This window comes from Rhincodon typus, chromosome 11, assembly GCF_021869965.1.
Source record: "Rhincodon typus isolate 14 chromosome 11, sRhiTyp1.1, whole genome shotgun sequence".
NCBI classification, from domain to species: Eukaryota; Metazoa; Chordata; class Chondrichthyes; order Orectolobiformes; family Rhincodontidae; genus Rhincodon; species Rhincodon typus.
Genome location: NC_063342.1, coordinates 70,745,393 through 70,764,230, shown reverse-complemented (window position 1 = coordinate 70,764,230; position 18,838 = coordinate 70,745,393). Strand labels below are relative to the sequence as shown.

Here is an 18,838-nt window from a genome sequence, read left to right as displayed (position 1 = left end):
AGATAAGATCATTTAACCAAATAATTGAAAGCAGTTAGCTGTACATAAATCTGCCCATCCTGGGGCAGGAGATGGCAGTTCCTCTGAGTTCTGAGTCTTTGGGTTTATCAGGCCATTTGAATATATTCCCTTTCTCTGTTTCTGGAATGGGACTTATTGGAGCTTCCACTTCTCTGCCACCTCCAGAAACGGTGAGAGATCTCTTGCCTTGAAGGCTGTCTGGAATACAGACATGGTTCACCCCCACTGAAGGCTCCAGTCTCTAAACCCCAGTTATGTGCTTGATAGCCTGCCTGCTTTTGTGTAGCACCACATGTCCTACCTCCCTGTTCTCTGCTCTCACTTCATCGATGTGCTACTCAGACCATAAATCCTCAGTTTCCTTATCTTCCTATATTGTTTGAGTTTCAAGTTAGCCTGACCCCATTAAATCACAGTCAACTGACTTCTCTTCTGTTTGTCATCCTCCATTTTAACATAAGTAAGACAAAGCATAGTATACTGGTACATCAGAAAAGGTCCTTCGTGAGAGACTGATAGAGATATTGGGAATGCAAACTGTAAAAATTGTAGCTATATGATAAGAAGAATAACCCTAGAATAATACTCCAGAGGAAAGACTTCAAGCGTCACCATGTTGGGGAATTTAAATTTGATTACTTAAATTTGGACTAAAAAGAGCTAGTACCAGTAAGGGTGAGCATGAAACTACTGGACCTTTGTAAAATCTCATCTAGTTCTCAGTAGTGTCCTTTTTAGGGAAGAAAATCTGCCTGCCCTACCTGATCTGGCCTACGTGTGACTCTGGATTAACAAAATGTGGGTGATGTTTTCTCTGATTTGGCCCAGCAAGTCACTTAGTTGTACCTAAAACAATGGAAAGCATTTAGAAAAGTGAAGCACAAAGGGAATTAGACCTAGTTTAGAATTCTTTTAAGGTTAACATGCAGGTTGAGTTGGCAGGTAAGGCAAGTTGAATGTTAACAGTCACCAAGAGGGCTAGAATACAAGAGCACAGATTTGTTGCTAAGGCTGCAAGGCTTTGGTCAGATCACATGTAGAATGTTGTGAGGAGGTATGGGCCCCATACTCGGGAAGGATGTGTTGGTGTTGGCGGGGGACCAGAGGGGGTTTGCAAGAATTATTCTTGAGATTAAGGACATGCCATATGAGGAGTTGTTTAGGACTCTGGGTCTGTACCCTGGAGTTTAGCAGGAGGAGGGGGAAGATCTCATTGAAACTTCGGCTACATCCAGGCCTTTCAGTATTCTGTATGTGGAAAAGATGTTTTCACTCGTGCAAGAGACTAGGACCTGGGGTCACAGCCTCAGAGTGAAGGGATGATCCTTTAGAACTGAGATCAGGAATTTCTTCAGCCAGAGAGTGATTAATCTGTGGAACTCATTGCCGCAGAGGACTGTGGAGGCCAAGTTATTGATAGATCAATAGGTTCTTGGTTAGTAAGGGGTTTAAGGGTGACAGGGAGAAGGCAGGGGAATGGGGTTGAGAAACACATCAGCCATGATTGAATGGTGGAGCAGATTCGATGGGCTGAATGGCCTAATTCTGCTCCTATATCTTATGGTCTTATGGAGACACCCTGCCAGAGTGTCACTTGTGATGAGTTGACGCTTCAATGCACACCATTAATACAAACTCGCAGCAAATCCCAAACTAAAGCAAGTTATTTGAAAATAGGCGTGCCACTAGCACTTGAAAGCAATATTGTTTTCACTATTTTAGTTCAATGGTAGGAAATCTGGAGGACGGAAAGAGTTGAAGTCCAAGAGCAACTGTGATTTCAAAGACTAATGCTGAATACCAAATACTGCACCTACATAAGTAATATGAATCTGATGTTTTCAAGTTTAGCACAAACTTCATATGGACCAATTTGACTGCTTTTGCTGTTGAAAGCCACCACAATTCTACTGGAAAATATGTTGATTTCTACATTTGCACCGTTTATTGTTCCTCCTAACTTCGTGTGATGTGTAAACTTGTATATACGACTCTGAATTCCTTCCTACAGGAGTTGTATTTTGGAAGGCTGAGGTCCAGCTGCAGATTCTGGAGGAAGTGTGTTTGTTGCATTTCACCAATGAAAATATTTATTTTACATTCTGTCTCACCTCTCCCATCTAATTATGCTCTAATGCTAGCTCCCAATTCCTCATTAATATTTTTGCCATTCTTTTGTGTACAGAACCTTATATACTTTCTGGAAGTTCATATAGTTAATACTGATAGAAACTTTATCTTGTGAGTGAGCATTTCAAATAATGTAGCTAGATTAGTCAGCTGTGGTACCAATCTCAAATCCATCCATGTTCGCTGCCTTGAACAGCTCATGTTTGTTACAATGACCAGTCACTTTGCCTCTTACTTTCTCATAACTTCCTCTCCTTCCTGTATTAACTAACACTGTGACATTAACAATTTTCCAATCCTAGCAACAACTCTGTTCTACTTTTGAAATGTGACTAAAAAAGCCAGCAATTACCTCATCATTTTTTTTCCTCCTCATGGTTGGAAGCCATCTGATTCTGGATATTTGTCAAATTTAAATCCCTTTATTTTCTCCATTACCATTCCTTAGACATTGAATCCAATAAATTGACCTAATTGATATTTTTAGGTTCCTTTTTGTTACTTTTGCCGTTGACCATGAGAGCACATGCCAAGAATTCATCTAACAAGTCTGCCATTTTATGCAAATCTATTAGAGTCGCAGCCTAATAATGGCATTTATATGGTTAGAATCCAGTGCCAATACAGATTCCTTCTGGATGATGCAATGCTGATGGCAGGATATGTTATGTCCATTTGTTATAGTTAGCCTGTAATTTTTCCTAACGTTGCTTGTTTTGGTCAAGAGCTATGTTGATGAATATTTGGGGGGAAGGGGCATTGGTGTAGTGCTACTACCACAGGATTAGCAATGCAGAATCCCAGGCTAATGTTCTGGGGCATAGATTCAAATCCCCAGCCATGGCAGCTGGTTAAATTCGAATTAGATAAAGACCTGAAATATAAAGCAAACCAAATGATGGCCGTGGTACCAATCTTGATTATCCTAAAAACCCACATGTCAGGAGCGAACTTTTGATTTTTGAAGAATGAGAGGTGATTTCATTGAGACCTACAAATATTTAAAAGAATAGGCTTGACAACTAGGACAGTACAATTTTTTTTTTAAGAAAGGTATGCTGTTTAGGACTAAGATGACTGTTTCTTTTACTCAGAGGGTGGTGAGTATTTGGAATTCTCCACCCCAGAGGACTATGGAAGCTCAGTCTGGAAGCCTAGCCAGCAATATCCACATTCCATGAACAATTTTTTTAAAAATTGTGTAAGTAATTCAAATGTGCAAATTCCACTGCTAGGGGTTAAGGCTGCTAATATATTTCAACCTAATATGTAAAGCACTTCAGGCATATGGATGACATAATCTGAGCAAAGCCTTGTTGGAAAACATTCATTCAAATTGTCTGTAAACCTCAAAAGCAGGATACATTTCCAGTTATAAATGCTTGCAGCAATTCTGTTTTGAGGAAAATAATTATTACAGCTTTGTAATCATTAAAATACAATGCTGCAACTGAACGTGTATGCAGCTTATAAATTATTTTGAGCGTTCTCTTCAAAATCTTGTTTGTGCTAAAACATTGCTAACTGGAGCCTGAGATTTGTAAGCAAATCTGTGATGCTGATGTTGTGCTCAACCTTGCTGCCTTGTACTGAAGGAGCTGTATATGGTGTAGTTCCCCCTGATGTCACTGAGTGCATGGTCCAGACATTTGCCTGTTGACCTATATCTCATTATTAAATGCAGGTAATTAAGTTAGTGGTGAAATTTGCAACAACAGTTTCTAAAATTTAAATCCTTTTTGAACTTGTGCATTGTAAGTTCTTAGTTTGAGATGTCCCAAGAATGTTTGCTAACAATCTCATTTAAAAGCTTCCTTGTCTATAATTGAGAGCTTTGTTGTGATCTGTTAAATATTTGCTAACCTGATGTTTTATCTTTTCTGACAACATCTGCAGTATGCTGTGTAACTGCTTTAACACAACTTGGCAGCTTGTACTGAATTCACATAACATAGATTCTTGTGCTGTAGTAGATTGGCAAGCAGACAGCAGTGATAATTATCTTTAAAAATGCTAGTGTTTCACTTCTCCATCTGCATGCATATCATGTCAGAGCTTACTTGCCTGTCTGCATTATAATGATGTGGTGAATGAATGAGCTCTCTTTATGGTAGTATTGCAGAAACTATTTTTATTCATTTTCTAGTTCATCGCAATCTTTATAGAAGAAAATCCTTCAGATAAGTTCCTTTTTTTAAACTATTGTAGATTATTCTTTCTGAAACCATTTTGGCAGGATTTCATTTCTTGTATTGTAAGTCCTAGTAATGTAGGAGTTGTCCATCATAGGTGATAAATTTATATACTACAAAAATTTGTTTTAATCATTATTCATCACTGTTAATCAGATAGTCTGATAGCAGTATGTCTGTTGAATTTGAAGCATCATGTTGAAATTTCTTTATCGTTGTTTTAAAAATATAGCAGAAGCTGGTGTTTATCAGAGGAGGAAAAGTTCATCCCTGACATGAAGAAACTTGCTTTATTTTAGAAGAAAGCCGAACTTATGCAGCATTTTATGATTAAGCGCTAAACTCATTAATTGTTTACACAATGACAAATTTCCTTTGTCCTTAAAGAGTAGCAACATTACAAAATATATCCTGGTCCTTGTGAAATGTCATCAGACTTGTGTAAGCAATGTCACAGGTGATGTTACTTGTGATATCAGGATATTTCTAACTATGACCTTCATGTTGTTATACATTGTACCTAAGATTGAGAGTTAAAATAACTGTCATTTGGAATATATTGCAATTGAGTTGAATGTTTGTTTTTAACTGCTTCTGTATTTAAAATATAATATTTTGCAACAGCGTGAATAAAACATGTCTGTTTCTTGGAGTTCTACAGTTGGAGTAGAATTGATAGAAGTCAGTCAGGGTTCCAAAAAAAGTTTGTGATTGCTTGGTAATAGCAGTCTGTTGCAATTTGAGACCTTTTGGAACATATCATTGGAGTTGCCTCGTCCAGGTTTAACTTAATTACCAACCAAATTTAAATTATAATATACTCGAGGACCCGATTCCTAGGTGTTTTATTTAGCCTTACTTTGAAGAAGGAGGGAATAAGGGGGTTTGTGGCCATCTGTCACATGGTCTGTTCTTGCCGTATAGGAAGGCCTTTTTTTTTTTTAGTTATTTCATTTTGTTTCAATTATTTTTTGCATTGTCACTTATACAATGTCATATTCCATATTGCAGCAAACCCAATTGTAAGAGAATTTTATTGAACATTTTCTTAGAGGTAGAGAAGCAATATTGCCTTACAACATAGCTTCATGCTGCCTGGTGGTCTGCAGTAGCAGAGGCTTGGCATTCATTGCTATGCTAAGCCTAGATTTGATAAATGAGAGGGAATAAAGGTAGAATTGGGATGAAACAGATGGGTGATAGATTTGCGTGACTTGCACCCCAGGATGCGGGTTTTTAACATTGTTTTGGAATGGGCTGGGGATTTTGGAAGATAATGCTGATTAACAAAGTGTGATTCGCATTGTCCTGGAGATGGACTTTAAGAAGACTTCAGACCTTTGTAGTATTTTTTCCTAAATCTTTTCTTAGTTGTTCTTAAGAGATCCCTCAATCTTGCAGGCAGGGCGGGAGACAGCATTGGGGTAAAATCAGCCAATCTCGAGTGCACGAGAGCATGCACTCGGATTAAAGAGATCAAGTTTGTGAGGATTTGCCTAGAGGAGGGGATTTCCCCAAAATCATCAGTGTTAAACTCAGTTCATGAGTTCGGAATAAGAGAAAAAAAGAAACGATTAGCTAAGTGTAATTTTCAATGGGTTCCTGGAGACCAAAGAGTAAACGCAAGGGTCAGAGTAAGGTATAAAGGAAGTTTCATGTCCGTTTAAAAGTTCAATATGGGATTTTTTTTTTACTGTGTCCAAGAATATAAGTTGTCTGAAGTGTGTTTTGGTAATATTGTTTTCAGTGGTTTATTACATTATAAATCTTTAAACATAATGTCATTTTCGCTTTTCTTTCATCCATGGGAAACTGAAACATCTTTGTAAAAGCTCTTTTTCAATGGCAATTATAATAGATTTGACGAGGCCATTTAAGCTTGTTTGTTTATGACGTAACAAAACGTAATTGCCTGCTGCTTTGTGTCACTGTTGTTCGGGATTTTCTTAATATCGCCTTAATTGAAAAGAAAATTCCTCTGACTTCCTCCCCCCTGCCTTTGTTTTTGAAACTAAACCTGAGCTTGCATCAGTTTGAATGAAGTATATACCATAAGTGAAGTATATTATCATTGCAGTTGTACTTGGGCTGTCATTGTGGATTGTTCAATCAAGAACAAAAATTAAATTTTAGGAAGCTTTCTGAGGTGTCATCACTTTGAAGTAATTATTCATTTCCTGCTATAATGAACAATCCATTGTGGTTATGAAGTTGAACAGACTTGTATCAATCTGAATTGAAGTGCTGAGTTTGTAGTCTGTGGTGAATCGACGGTACTTATTTCTGTCCTTAAAGCTTTCTGCGAGGATCTAGTGATTCAAGTGGCATGGTTCTCTCAAGAACAGAGGGCAGTTTAAATCTGAAGCCAAATCAGGAGCAGTGATGGCAATAAGTAGGTGAAAAGCCAATTACACTGAACTCTTCACTTACTCCAAACCAGGAAGTTAAAAGCACTTTAAAGGTGAAGACCATTTGCTGAAAGCAAACTAAATGATTTAGATTCGGAAAGGAGGTAAAATAGAAGTGAATACATTCCTTAAGTATGTATTTTTAATTTGCATTTTTACCATTAGAGAAATTTGATATTCGTTAATTGTAAAATTATCTTCTTGGGGCTGAGTGTGTTTAGTAGTAATTATGATGTTAGTTACACGTTTTTTAAAAAAAAATGTTGGACCTCATTTAACTAAGTTTTTAGACAAGTGAGACTTTAACCTAATCTTCTGGCTCAGAGGTAGGGATACTACCACCACTGTGGCATATAACGCTTTTAACAAAAAATTCCATCCATTAACATGGTGGGATTTGAACCACCATTTCCAGTGCATTAGTCTGGCCTCTTGACTACTTGTCCAGTGGCATTGCCACTACATCGCTATCTTCCCCATAAATTGTTTATAGTGAACAAAACAGCATGGGAGTGGCTGTTTTCATTATATCTGTTTTCCAATTGATTGCAGTTTTTGGGTTTCTCTGCAGGATGCACTCTGCTCATGTAAAGACTCCAGAAGTTGCTGTCAGTTTCAGCAGAATTTTGATGGAGAACGTTGACACTTCTGTTGCAACCACACCAAAATCCTAGGCACAATTTTTCTAAGATTGTGGGAGAACGTTGCACAGTTCTTGTACATTTATTTTCCCTCATGCTTTGCACTTTTGTATTCATGGAAAAGTTTGAATTATCCTTCTTTGAAATGCATCACAAACTTTTTTTGTTCTGTGGCCTTTGTCACGTAAAGGAAGCCATTCTCTTGCATTATAAGTTTTATATTTTCTAAATTGTCCTGACCAAAGCATTTAGTTCACTAAATTGAGAGACTATCTGGATTGTGTTCCAACAACTTGGGTGTCCTCAAAACTTATCATGAAGCAATTGCAGTGTTACGGTTATGACTGCAACTGTCTTGAGTTATAGAATTGAATTGACTTCAACATCTGGACCTGAGTCAAGTAAGTCTGTGTGATAGCCTCCATAGCATTCATAATCCATTTGACAGTGGCTTGTCAACTGATTAATGATCAGTTGCCTTCTGACGTCAGTGGAATACTATCCTGATGGAACACTATTTAATCTCAGTTTCCTCTGAACACCTTAGATATACATGAAATGCAGTTTGCAGGTCACTGTGGTAACATTGCCTGCTCTGCACCAGATTTGGAAGTCCGTCTTGATTCGTCCAATTCTGTATGCAAGAAACTCCACCTGTCCTTTTAACCATGGCTGAAACAACACTCAATTAACCCTGACTTGATCAATCAGGTATTCTACCATCTGTGTATGTTGAAGAAGATCTGTTGAACACTTGCTGTACCCTGGCCATTTCCATCTCAAAAGGCCACTATTGATGTTTTTTAATCAACCTGTTGAGAGACTTTATCACACACCTAGAGGTAAGGACACTACCACTGCACCCCAGGAGTCCAAATAAAAGGCCACCATTGATATTTTCTAATCAGTTTGTCCAGAGATGTTATTTCATGCTTCTGGAACAAGTCAGTCTGCAACCCCAGGCTCCTAGTCCAGAGTTAGGGATGGTACCACTGTGCCACAAGTACCATTTCAAAAAGTCATTCTTTTAAATTTAACCTATTGTAATTGACCTGTTCAGAGATGTTATTACACACAGTTGTCCATCAAGCTACATCCTGTTTTGAGTCCCAGCATTTTAATAGTCAAACAGAAGGCAGCAGAGAAAGCAAAAAAGTTAAGCAGATCCTATACTCTGGATCTTGGAATGTCTCACTCCATTTGGCAAAGATCTGGGGACTGAGAAACGGCTTGTTTGGTCCCAAGATTGTTGCTAGAAACTTGAATTGGGGAGAACTGAGGCTTTCCTAACACAGGAGGAATTCTTTTTAGTGTGCAAAAAAGTGCAGATAGGAGCAAGTCATTTAAGTCAGATCTTTGTAGATCCAGTGACGCATTCTGACAGGTCCTTTGTTTTTTCCATTGAGAATGGCAGGTAGTTACTTTTTCATTTTTGTTTACGGAATGTGTGGGTTATGCCAGCAATTGTTGCTCGCCCCTAATTTCCTTTGAGATGGTGATAGAGAGCCACCTTCTTGAACAACTGCAGTCCATGTGATTTCCGGGCACCCACAACACTATTAGGAAAGCAGTTCCAGGATTTTGACCTAGTGACCCTGAAAGGAGCTTCTTGACTGTTGCTGGAACTGCACTCTTACAGACAAGTGGGGAATATTCCATCACGGACCTTTCTTGCATCTTATGGTGTACAGGATTTGGGAAGTCAGGTGATGAGAATTGCCACAGAATTCCCAACTTCTGACCGCCTTTTGTAGCCACATTATTCATTAGGCTGGTCCTGGTAAGTTTTAGGTCTGCCTCAGAATTACATTAGTGATTCGGTGATGGTATTTCACTATATGCCATGATTAGATTAATCATAGAGTCCTTATAGTGCAGAAGGAGGCCATTCAGACAATCAAGAATGCACTGACCCTCCAAAGAGCATCCCACCCAAGCTCAACCCCCAGCCTATTCTCATAACACCATGTGGGATTTTTGCTATGATTAACCTATTTTTAAAATTCATTAATGGTATGTGGGCATCACTGGCTAGACAGCAGTTTTTGTCCATCCCTAATTGTCCAGAGGGCAGTTGAGTGAACCACATTGCTGTGGGTCTGGAGTCACATGTAGGCCAGACCAGGCAAGATGGCAGTTTCCTTCCCTAATGGACATTAGTGAACCAGATGGGCTATTCCCTGTCAATCAACAGTGGATTCATGGTCGTCATTAGATTCTTAATTCCAGATATTTATTGAATTCAAATTCCACCATACGCCATGGTGGGATTCGAACCCAAGTCCCCAGAACATTATCTAGGTTTCTGGATTAACAGTCCAGCGATAATACCACTAGGCCATCACCTCCCACACATTGCTGGATACTACGAGAGAATTTTTAGCATGGCCAGTCCACTTAACCTGCACATCTTTGGGCTGTGGGAGGAAACCTACGCAGTCACTGGGAGAATGTGCGAACTTCAAATGGATGGTCATGCAAGGCTGGAATTGAACCCAGGCCCCTGACACTGAGAAGCAGCAATGCTAATCACTGAGCCACTGTTAAGTTTTGTCTTGTGGAAAACAGTTATTGTCTGTCAGTTGTGTGGTGTAAATGTTACTCGCCACTTGTTAGCTCAAATGTGAATATTGTCCAGGTCTTGCATATGGGCATATCCTCCTTCAGTATCCTTTTGTGACTCAGCCAACATCTAGTTGATTAATGGTTTTTATTTTCCTAAATGCTGATTGTTGTATCATCAAAAGACATGAAATTATAGTCTCTAGCAATCCATTGCTGCCAAGCAAGCAACAATGCTTTGAAGAAACTATTAAGTTTAGGCACAATTACTGCCAGAAACAATTCTTTGTCAGAGTGTGGGATTGTTTTAAACCTAAAGGCAGAGATTTGTGGTTTTTTGATCATTGAATTTTGATCTTTGGAATTTGGCATGATAGTTCAGTCTGCTTTGGTTTTTCAAATTGGAGAGGCATTGAATGGCTACCATTTTTATCCACTTGAGTTTAGTGCCTTTTAAATCTGGTCAACTTCATTTCCAGAAATTGTGCCACGTTTAGAAAGTGTTGGTTTCTGATGTTTGTACTGAGCCTTCTATGCTAGCCATTTGATATACAGCTTAATCTGTTTCAAAAATAGCTGATGTTTACATTGTGCAGATAACTTAGTAAAAGTCCCAAGGCACATCAGAAGAACATCAAAATTTGATACTCAGCCATACCATAGTATTGGAATTGGCTATTTTGAAGGTATTTATGTTCGAAAGTATTTTTATAGGAGGACACATGTTAGAGATTGGACACATTTGAGGAGGGAATTCCAGAGCTCAGAAATGACTCAACTGATAAATGGAGTGAAAGAAATTATGGATGTGCAAACAGCCCGAATTTGAGGAATGCAAGGCATTGTTGAAACTTGGGACCTGGGTAACGGAAAACCGTCACCAGTGGAGGTGCAATTAAAATTGGGGGTGCAGAAGATGGCAGAACTATGAAGAAAATATTAAAACTATTTAAAAATCATTAAAGTTCAAGGAGATTCGTAAAGAAGCAGGAGTAACTGAAATTGAGGGAGGAAGATCCAGAGGTAGCAGCGTATTCTGGGGGGTGGGGTGGTGTGGAAATGGGCATGGGCAAAGATATGGGGTAGCAACAGAATGCAAGTAGGGCTCAGATATAGGAGAAACAACAAAATTCAAGGGGAGCCTAAGAATACAGGAGCAGCAACAAAATCGTGAAGGATGTATTTGAAGATATGTTAAATAATATTTTTAATGGGTTATATTTTTGTAATGTTTTTGCATTTAAAACTGGAGTAAATATTTAGTGTTCATACTACTATAACCCTGACAAGGAGAACTGCAAACCACTGACTACATCATTCCATGCAGAAATTGAAAATGTTCATGTTAACTCACTTTGATAATATGAGGATGTCATTAGAAACATCTAGTACCTCCATCAACTTGGTCTACTGTATCCGCTGCTTGCGATGTGGCCTCCTCTGTGTCGGTGAGACCAAGTGTAGACTCGGAGACAGTTTCGTAGAGCATCTGCAATCTGTATGCGACAAATGACAACCCTTTCAGTCGCCAACCATTTTAACTCCCCCTCCCGCTCCCTGGGTGACATGTCCATCCTGGGCCGCCTCCAGTGTCACAATGACACCACCCGCAAACTGGAGGAGCAGCACCTCATATTCCGCCTCAGGACCCTACAGCCCAATGGCCTAAATGTGGAATTCACCAGTTTGAAAATCTACCCAACCCTCCCTCTCATCCCTGCCTCCTTGACCTGACACAACCTGTCCACCTTCTCTCCCACGTATCCATCCCACTGACCAATCCACACCACTCCCTACCTGCACTCACCTATCACCATCCCACCTACTTTCCCCAGCTCCCCACCACCCCTCTCTATTTATTTCCCAGCTTCCTTCCCCCTCACCATTTCTGAAGAAGAGTCCTGACCCGAAACGTCAACTTTCCTGCTGCTCTGGTGCCTGGCCTGCGTGTTCCTCCAGCTCCACACTGTGTTGTCTTTAGTTGATTAATGGCCTGTTTTTCTTTAAATGCTGATTGTTGTATCAGCAAAAGACATGAAATTATAGTCAAGAGTGTTCCATTGCTGCCAAGCAAGCAACAGTGCTTCGAAGAAACTATTAAGTCTAGGCGCTATTACATAGAAATGTAGAAGATAGGAACAGGAGGAGGCCATTTGACCCTATGAGCCAGCTTTGCCATTCTTCACAATCGTGGCTGATTGTCCACCTGAATAGCCTAATCCTGCTTTCTCCCCATAACCTTTGATCCCATTCATCCCAATTGCTATATCTCGTCGCCTCTTGAATACATTCAATGTTTTGGCATCAACTACTTCCTGCGGTAATGAATTCCACAGGCTCATCACTCTTTAAGTAAAGAAATGTCTCCTCATCTCCATCCTAAGTTGTCTACCCCGAATCCTCAGACTGTGACCCCTGGTTCTGGACACACCCACCACCAGGAACATCCTCCCTGCATCTACCCTGTCTAGTCCTGTTAGAATTTTATAAGTCTCAGATTCCCCCAACCCGCCAGTTAGTCTGAAGAAACTGCCAGTAACAATTCTTAGAGTGTAGGATTGTTTTAAACCTAAAGGCAGAGATTTATGGTTTTTTTTGATCATTTTATGGCAAGGCTAGATAAATTTTTGAACAGTAAAGGAATTAAGGGTTATGGTGTGCGGGCGAGTAAGTGGAGCTGAGCCTCAAAAAGATCAGCCATGACCTTGAATGGCAGGGCAGGCTCAAGGGGCCGAATGGCCTATTCCTGCTCCTAGTTCTTATGCTCTTATGTTCATTGAAACTCTAAAATGCAGACCAGTGAATAGCAACATATGTGAAAGTAAAATATTGCAGATTTTGGAAATCCAAAGTGAAAACTGAAAGTTCTGCAGAACCTCTGGAGAGAGAAACAGTTAAGGTTTTAGAGTTTGATACGGCTTGTCTTCAGAACATAAATAGGAACTGAAGCAGACAATTCAGCCTTTGGACCCAGTCTGCCATTCAATTAGTTCATGGCTGATCATCTACTTTAACTTTAGCTTTCTACATTATCCTCACATCCTTTAACTTCTTTGTACATAAAAATGTATCAATCTCTGTCTTGAATGTAGTCTGACTGAGTGGCATCCACACATCAAATGCCTATAACACAATGGAAGCATAACCAATCATAATAAAACATAAAAGGTCCCAAAATGTTTCACAGTAGCTTTGTAAAACTGATCATAATTATCCACATAAGGCAACATTAGGTCAGATGACAACAAGCATGGTCAGTGAGGTCAGTTTTACAAGAGAAGGTAAAATAACGAGAGAATACTAGGTCTGAGGGCTGAAGTAACTAAAGACATGGTCATCATGGTAGACTGGCTAAAACTGGGAATGCTGAGTTTATTCCAGGCAGTTAGAGATTTGATAGACAGGGGAATTTAGGATTATGGAGGTAGGCAGTCAAGTGTTGAGACTATACCCAATTCAGGACTATGATCTTATTGAATGGCAGTGTAGGCACTCTGGGCCAAATGGCTAATGCCTTCCAAGTCCCAACATATGTTGTAAAATATTTGCAAAGTTATACACCATCAAACTTCATTTAGGTTCATATGGTAAGGGCAAGTGAGATATGACTTGTTCATGTGATTCACACTTCTCACAGCCTGACAATTGCATCGGCTTTAAAATTAAAACAGATACCGTGACCTACCCATGTCTCTGTTTGGTAGAATTGCATCTTGTATGTGGAGGTTAAATGAAAAAATGATTATAGTTGGCTGTTCCTTAATCTTTAAGCTCAACCTCCCCAATTTTCTTTTGTAGCCAACGTAGAATGCCTTGATCTTATTGGAAAGAAATACTCTTGTTCCACCATGGACATCTTGAAATTTTTTGTATTCATTCATGGGATTGTGGGCGTTTTTGCCTAGGGGAGCATTCATTACCTATTCCCCAATTGCCCAGAGGGATGTTGAGTCAACCACAATGCAACTGGTCTGGAGTCACATGCAAAACAGACCAGGTAAGGACAGCAGTTTCCTTTCCCAAAGGACATTAGTGAACCAGATGGGGTTTTCCTCGACAGTTGGCAACGGTTTCGCAGTCCTCAGTAGACTGTTGATACCAGACTTTTTAGAAATGGATTTCAACTTCCACCGTGGCAGATGTTGGGATTTGAACTTCGGTCCCCGTAATATTACCTGGGTCTCTGGATTAATAGCCTAGCAATAATAATATGATTATGCCGTTGTCCATTTGAAAGATTTTTTTGTCAATGATGCTTAAAATGCTCAAATGGGTAACATCCATTCTTGCAGGCTTAATGGTGATTTCATTTGTTGCAGAAATATGTCACTCAAATTAGGGCTTATAACTTGGTAAAAGCTAAATTTTACCAAGTACAATATTCCAAAATATCTCAGGCTCAAATCACTTTTATCTAAGGGAACAATTCCATGAAATCTAAAGGGACCCATTTGTTCAAATGTCATATCTACAATCATTCAAATTTAAATTCTAAGAACTTTAACTAAATATAGATCCATAGTCTGCTGGGAAAATAATAGCAAGTTTCATACAGGCATTGTTATTGGTGTTAAATAACTTGGTACTTTGTGTCCTGAAAGAGATTTGCTGTGAATTGAATCACTGCACATCTGGAAAATTTGTTTTGCAATAGGATCTTAAAAGCAGGAGCCAATTGTTGAATGAAGGTCGAGAGATTGGACTACAGGTCCAATCGTTCATCAAGGCTCCAAATCCTCCATGCCCTCCATTTTCTTTGAAAGATTTGCTGTACTTTACAGTATAAAATTCATTTGTTGAAGGCTCAGAAGAAAGTCTAGCAAACTGGGTATGCTGCCAGATACCCTTCCCCAACAAACGTTTTTCAATTATTTTCCTTTCTGTGCTGTTCATGTCGTATTGATGATTAACACAGTTGACAGTTGTGGGCACTGCGAGGTTGATGTACCTGTAAGGTATTTTAAACTTTATGGTAATGCTCCCATTTCTCACTGTACGATGGGCCACCTGCATGCATGTTAATTCGTATTCTGCGGCCAGTTTCAATCCTCATGTTTATATGTGTTTAATTCGAGAGTTTTATTCTACTATTCTGAAGGTGTCGCTCCTTTCCGGATTTAGTTTCTATAGGTCCTTCAGTGGCAAAGTTTCATGTGAAAATTGAAACTAGTTTGATGGGAAGTCTTGTAAGGAATGTCAACAAAGCATTCCATCCTGGACCTTTCCGCTGTGCATATGGACAGCTTCAAGGAAATCCTGGCTTATGTTTCCTCCTTTGCTAACTAAGGCATTGAGGCTAATCATAGCTTTCCTACTTGTCATACCAAATTAAATTAGCTGGCTCGGCACACAATGGAGATGAACGTTGAGATTTTCCTGGTCTATTTGACCCAACTGGTTAGTGCCTCAAGCATTGTGGATCTGAGAACTTCTTATTCCTACTATCGAGTGTAGTTTTGTCTCATTGCCATCGGGTGTTTTTCCATGAGCTGCAAATGTTTGGACCTACCATCTTTGCACTGAAACATAACATGGCTGCCTGCTTTATTTCTTTGAAACCTTCCCCGGAGTTTGTTGAGAATAATAATTAGGAAGATGCACTGTTTCGTTGTGAGAGTTTATTATATACATGCATGTAGTTAGCTAGAAAATCTACTGACAAACTCACAAGCATTGGAGAACCACCAGATTGACCACCTTCTGTCCTTCCCTGAACCTAGATCTGGAGTCTATCTACATCTTTGAAGCTTGCACACGTTTAAGTTGACTTTGTGCACTACAATCAAGTTCCGCGTCTCCAGTTTGATGTAGTGCAGTATCTCATTAAGGCTCCTTCGACAGCACCTTCCCCTGCCATGCCCGCTGCAGTCTTGAAGAATGAGAGCAGCAGATGCTTTGAAATACCACCACTTGCAAGTCTCTCTGCAACCCCCACACCATCCTGACTTGGGAATATATCATTGTTCCTTAATTATTGATGGACCAAAAACTTGAAACTTCTCCCTTAACAACACTGGATATACTAATACCATATGGACTGCGGTGGTTCAGGAAATAACTCACCACTTTCTTGAGGGCATATAGGAATGAGCAGTAAATGATGGAATTGCTGGTGATGTTCACGTCCTATATGACCATATAGAGAATTTCAAGTCATTATATATTTGTTTTAACATCCAGCATTGAGTTCAATTCCATGTTGTTAAATTCTAACTCGCTTTTAAATTTTATTTGACTCTGAATGGAGATTTGTGACACCAAGTATTAGGTTTGAGTTTATTGTTGAAGAATGACACACTTCTACAACTAATATTGGTGATCCCTTTGTTCATCTTTTAATCTATGCTGACCTGAAGGTTGCATACTTAGTCAGTTGTTGTTGCTAAGGTGTAACATCAGTGCAGTAGAGGCCAGGGATATTTATTGCTTTATGCCCCATGGGTGTATAATGGTTTCCAAATGTAACATCTTTTATTACACGATTTCCCTAGCCTACAGTATGCCATTAATCACCTGCATTTGAATTCAACAGCATTTTGCATTGCTGATTTACTGCCTTTGGCTCCTTTTATGTAGTAAACTGATGTCCTCTGCAAAATGTTTAAATCTGAATTAAAGTATAGGTTGGGGCTCTGCAAACCCATGCGTATGTTAAGTCTCACAGGCCACTGGGCAACTGTACCTCCATAAATTGTCAACTTAAAACTGTCATTACAAAGCATTTTTCCCATGATGTCTCAATTCTAGGTAAAATCCATATTTTAGTTGGACTACTTGTTTTGGCTATTTGTAATATTTGGCTGATCTACTGTATGAAAAGGTCATGGTGCCTTTTTAATGTTATGTAAATTTAGCTGTTGAGGTAAGAAAATGAATATCTACATGTTTCCTGTACCATAGTGGTTAGGTACTTCCAAGACTTGAGATTTTAAATAAACATTGGATTGCTTCGCCATCTAGTGGTAGATCTTTTTAGTTGTCAGGTAACTAATTTTTCCATTGTCCACCCAGCTTTATTTTAACAACTTGCAACTCAAAAATATCTAAGTGGAAAAACCATATCTAACTAATTTAGTCTAAGCCTATATCTTGTTTAAGTGCAATTTCCTGCAAATCAGTTGAGTATGATGGTTATTTATTATAAAAATTATTGAATGATAGAGGCTTATAATACAGAAGGAGGCCATTCAATCCATTGTGTCTGTATTAGTTCCTGAAAAAACTACTTGGCTAGTCCCATTCTTCAGCCCTATCTCTGTAGCCCTCTGAACTGGTCATTTTCAAACCTATGTATCCAGCTTTCTTTTGAAACCTTATATGGAATCCACCTTCATCAATCCTAACAAGTCTGACTAAAGAACTTTCTCTTCCTCCTCACTCCTAACTGTCTTGCTGATGATCTGGAAATTGTGTCCCTTAGTTATTGATAAACCAACTAGTGGAAACAGAATATTCTCCTCTACCCTGTCTTAAATTGTACATAATTTTGAACACCTCAATAAGGTCACCTCTTAATCTTCTCTGCTCCAAGGAGAATATGCCCAATTTCTCCAGTCTTTCTTTGTGTTTAAAATCCCTCATTCCTGGTCTCATTCAACCAAATCATTGAATTCTCTCCAGGGCTTTAACGTCCTACCTTAAATAAGGTGCATTGAACTGAACACTACTCCAAATGTGGTCTGACCAATGACTTGTAGAGGTGTTGCATCACTTTCTTGCCTTTATACTCTGTATTTATAAACCCAAGGATCCTTTAAGCCTTATTAACTACTATTTCAACTTGCCTGGCTACCTCCAGAGAATCATTCATGAGAACCCTGAGGTCCTGTTGCTTCTGTACTCCCGTCAATACCATTGAGCCTGTATTGCCTCTGTGTTTCTTCTACCAAACTGAATTACCTCTAATTTTTCTGCTTTGAAATTCATCTGCCACGTGTCTGCATACTTGGCCAACATGTCGCTCTGAAGTCGCTCAGTGTCATCTTCACAATTCACTATGCTCCCTAGCATAGTATCATCTGCAAATTTAGAGATTGTACCTCATCACCCATCAAATTATTTATAGAAATCAGAAAAGGTGAGGGTCCCAACATCAATCCCCAGGGAACACCACTTTCAAACTTGTCTCCAATCTGGGAGATGCCTATCTTTTAGCCAGTTTCTAATCCTTGCCACCAAGGAGCCATTAATCCCAAACATTTCTAATTTGCTAACCATCCTGCCATGTGGCACCATTTCAAATGCTTTCTGCACGTCCAAATATACAACATCCACAGCGCTACCCTCATCCACTGCCTGTGGCACCTTGTCAAAGAACTGACCTGATCAGGCATGACCTGCCCTTGACAAAGCCATGTGGACTGTCTAGTATTAATTTATTTTTCTGTGTATATTTATTTTATCCTGTATTATAGCCTCTATCAGTTTTCTCATTATTGATGTCAATCTGACATCTGTAGTTTCCTGGTTTATCCTTTGCTCCTGTCTTAAACCGTGGTGTCACATTTGCAATCCTCCAGCCCCCTGGGACTAATTCTTTGTTCAGAAAAGCCTAGAAAAGTTCTGTCAATTGTTCTGTTATTTGCTCCCTTACCTCTCTTAGCAATCTGGGATGCATCCCATCTGAACCTGGTGGTTCCTCTACCTGGAGTGCAGCCAGTCTTTTTAGCACCTCTTCATTATCATTATCATTATACTGCGCAGTTGCTCAATACCCACATTTTCAACTAGGCCATTATCACCATCTTCTAATTTGGTAAAGACAGAAGCAAAATATTCATTTAGTACCTCTGTGATATCCTTTGCTTCAGTGAGCAGCTTACCCTGCCTGTTCCTTAAGGGGCCTAACTCTCTGCCTTGCTATTTGTTTAACATTAAACATGTT

General features: G+C 39.3%; 1 protein-coding gene across 1 annotated transcript in view; it reads right to left on the bottom strand.

The window, feature by feature from the left end:
* LOC125484341 overlaps positions 1-17,964 on the bottom strand; it is a 23,966-nt gene extending 6,002 nt beyond the window's left edge. The window contains exon 1 of the mRNA XM_048602540.1: positions 17,854-17,964. Within this exon, the coding sequence (XP_048458497.1) occupies positions 17,854-17,964 (111 nt within the window). The remainder of the gene's footprint in view (positions 1-17,853) is intronic.
* Between the last annotated feature and the right edge of the window lie 874 nt (positions 17,965-18,838).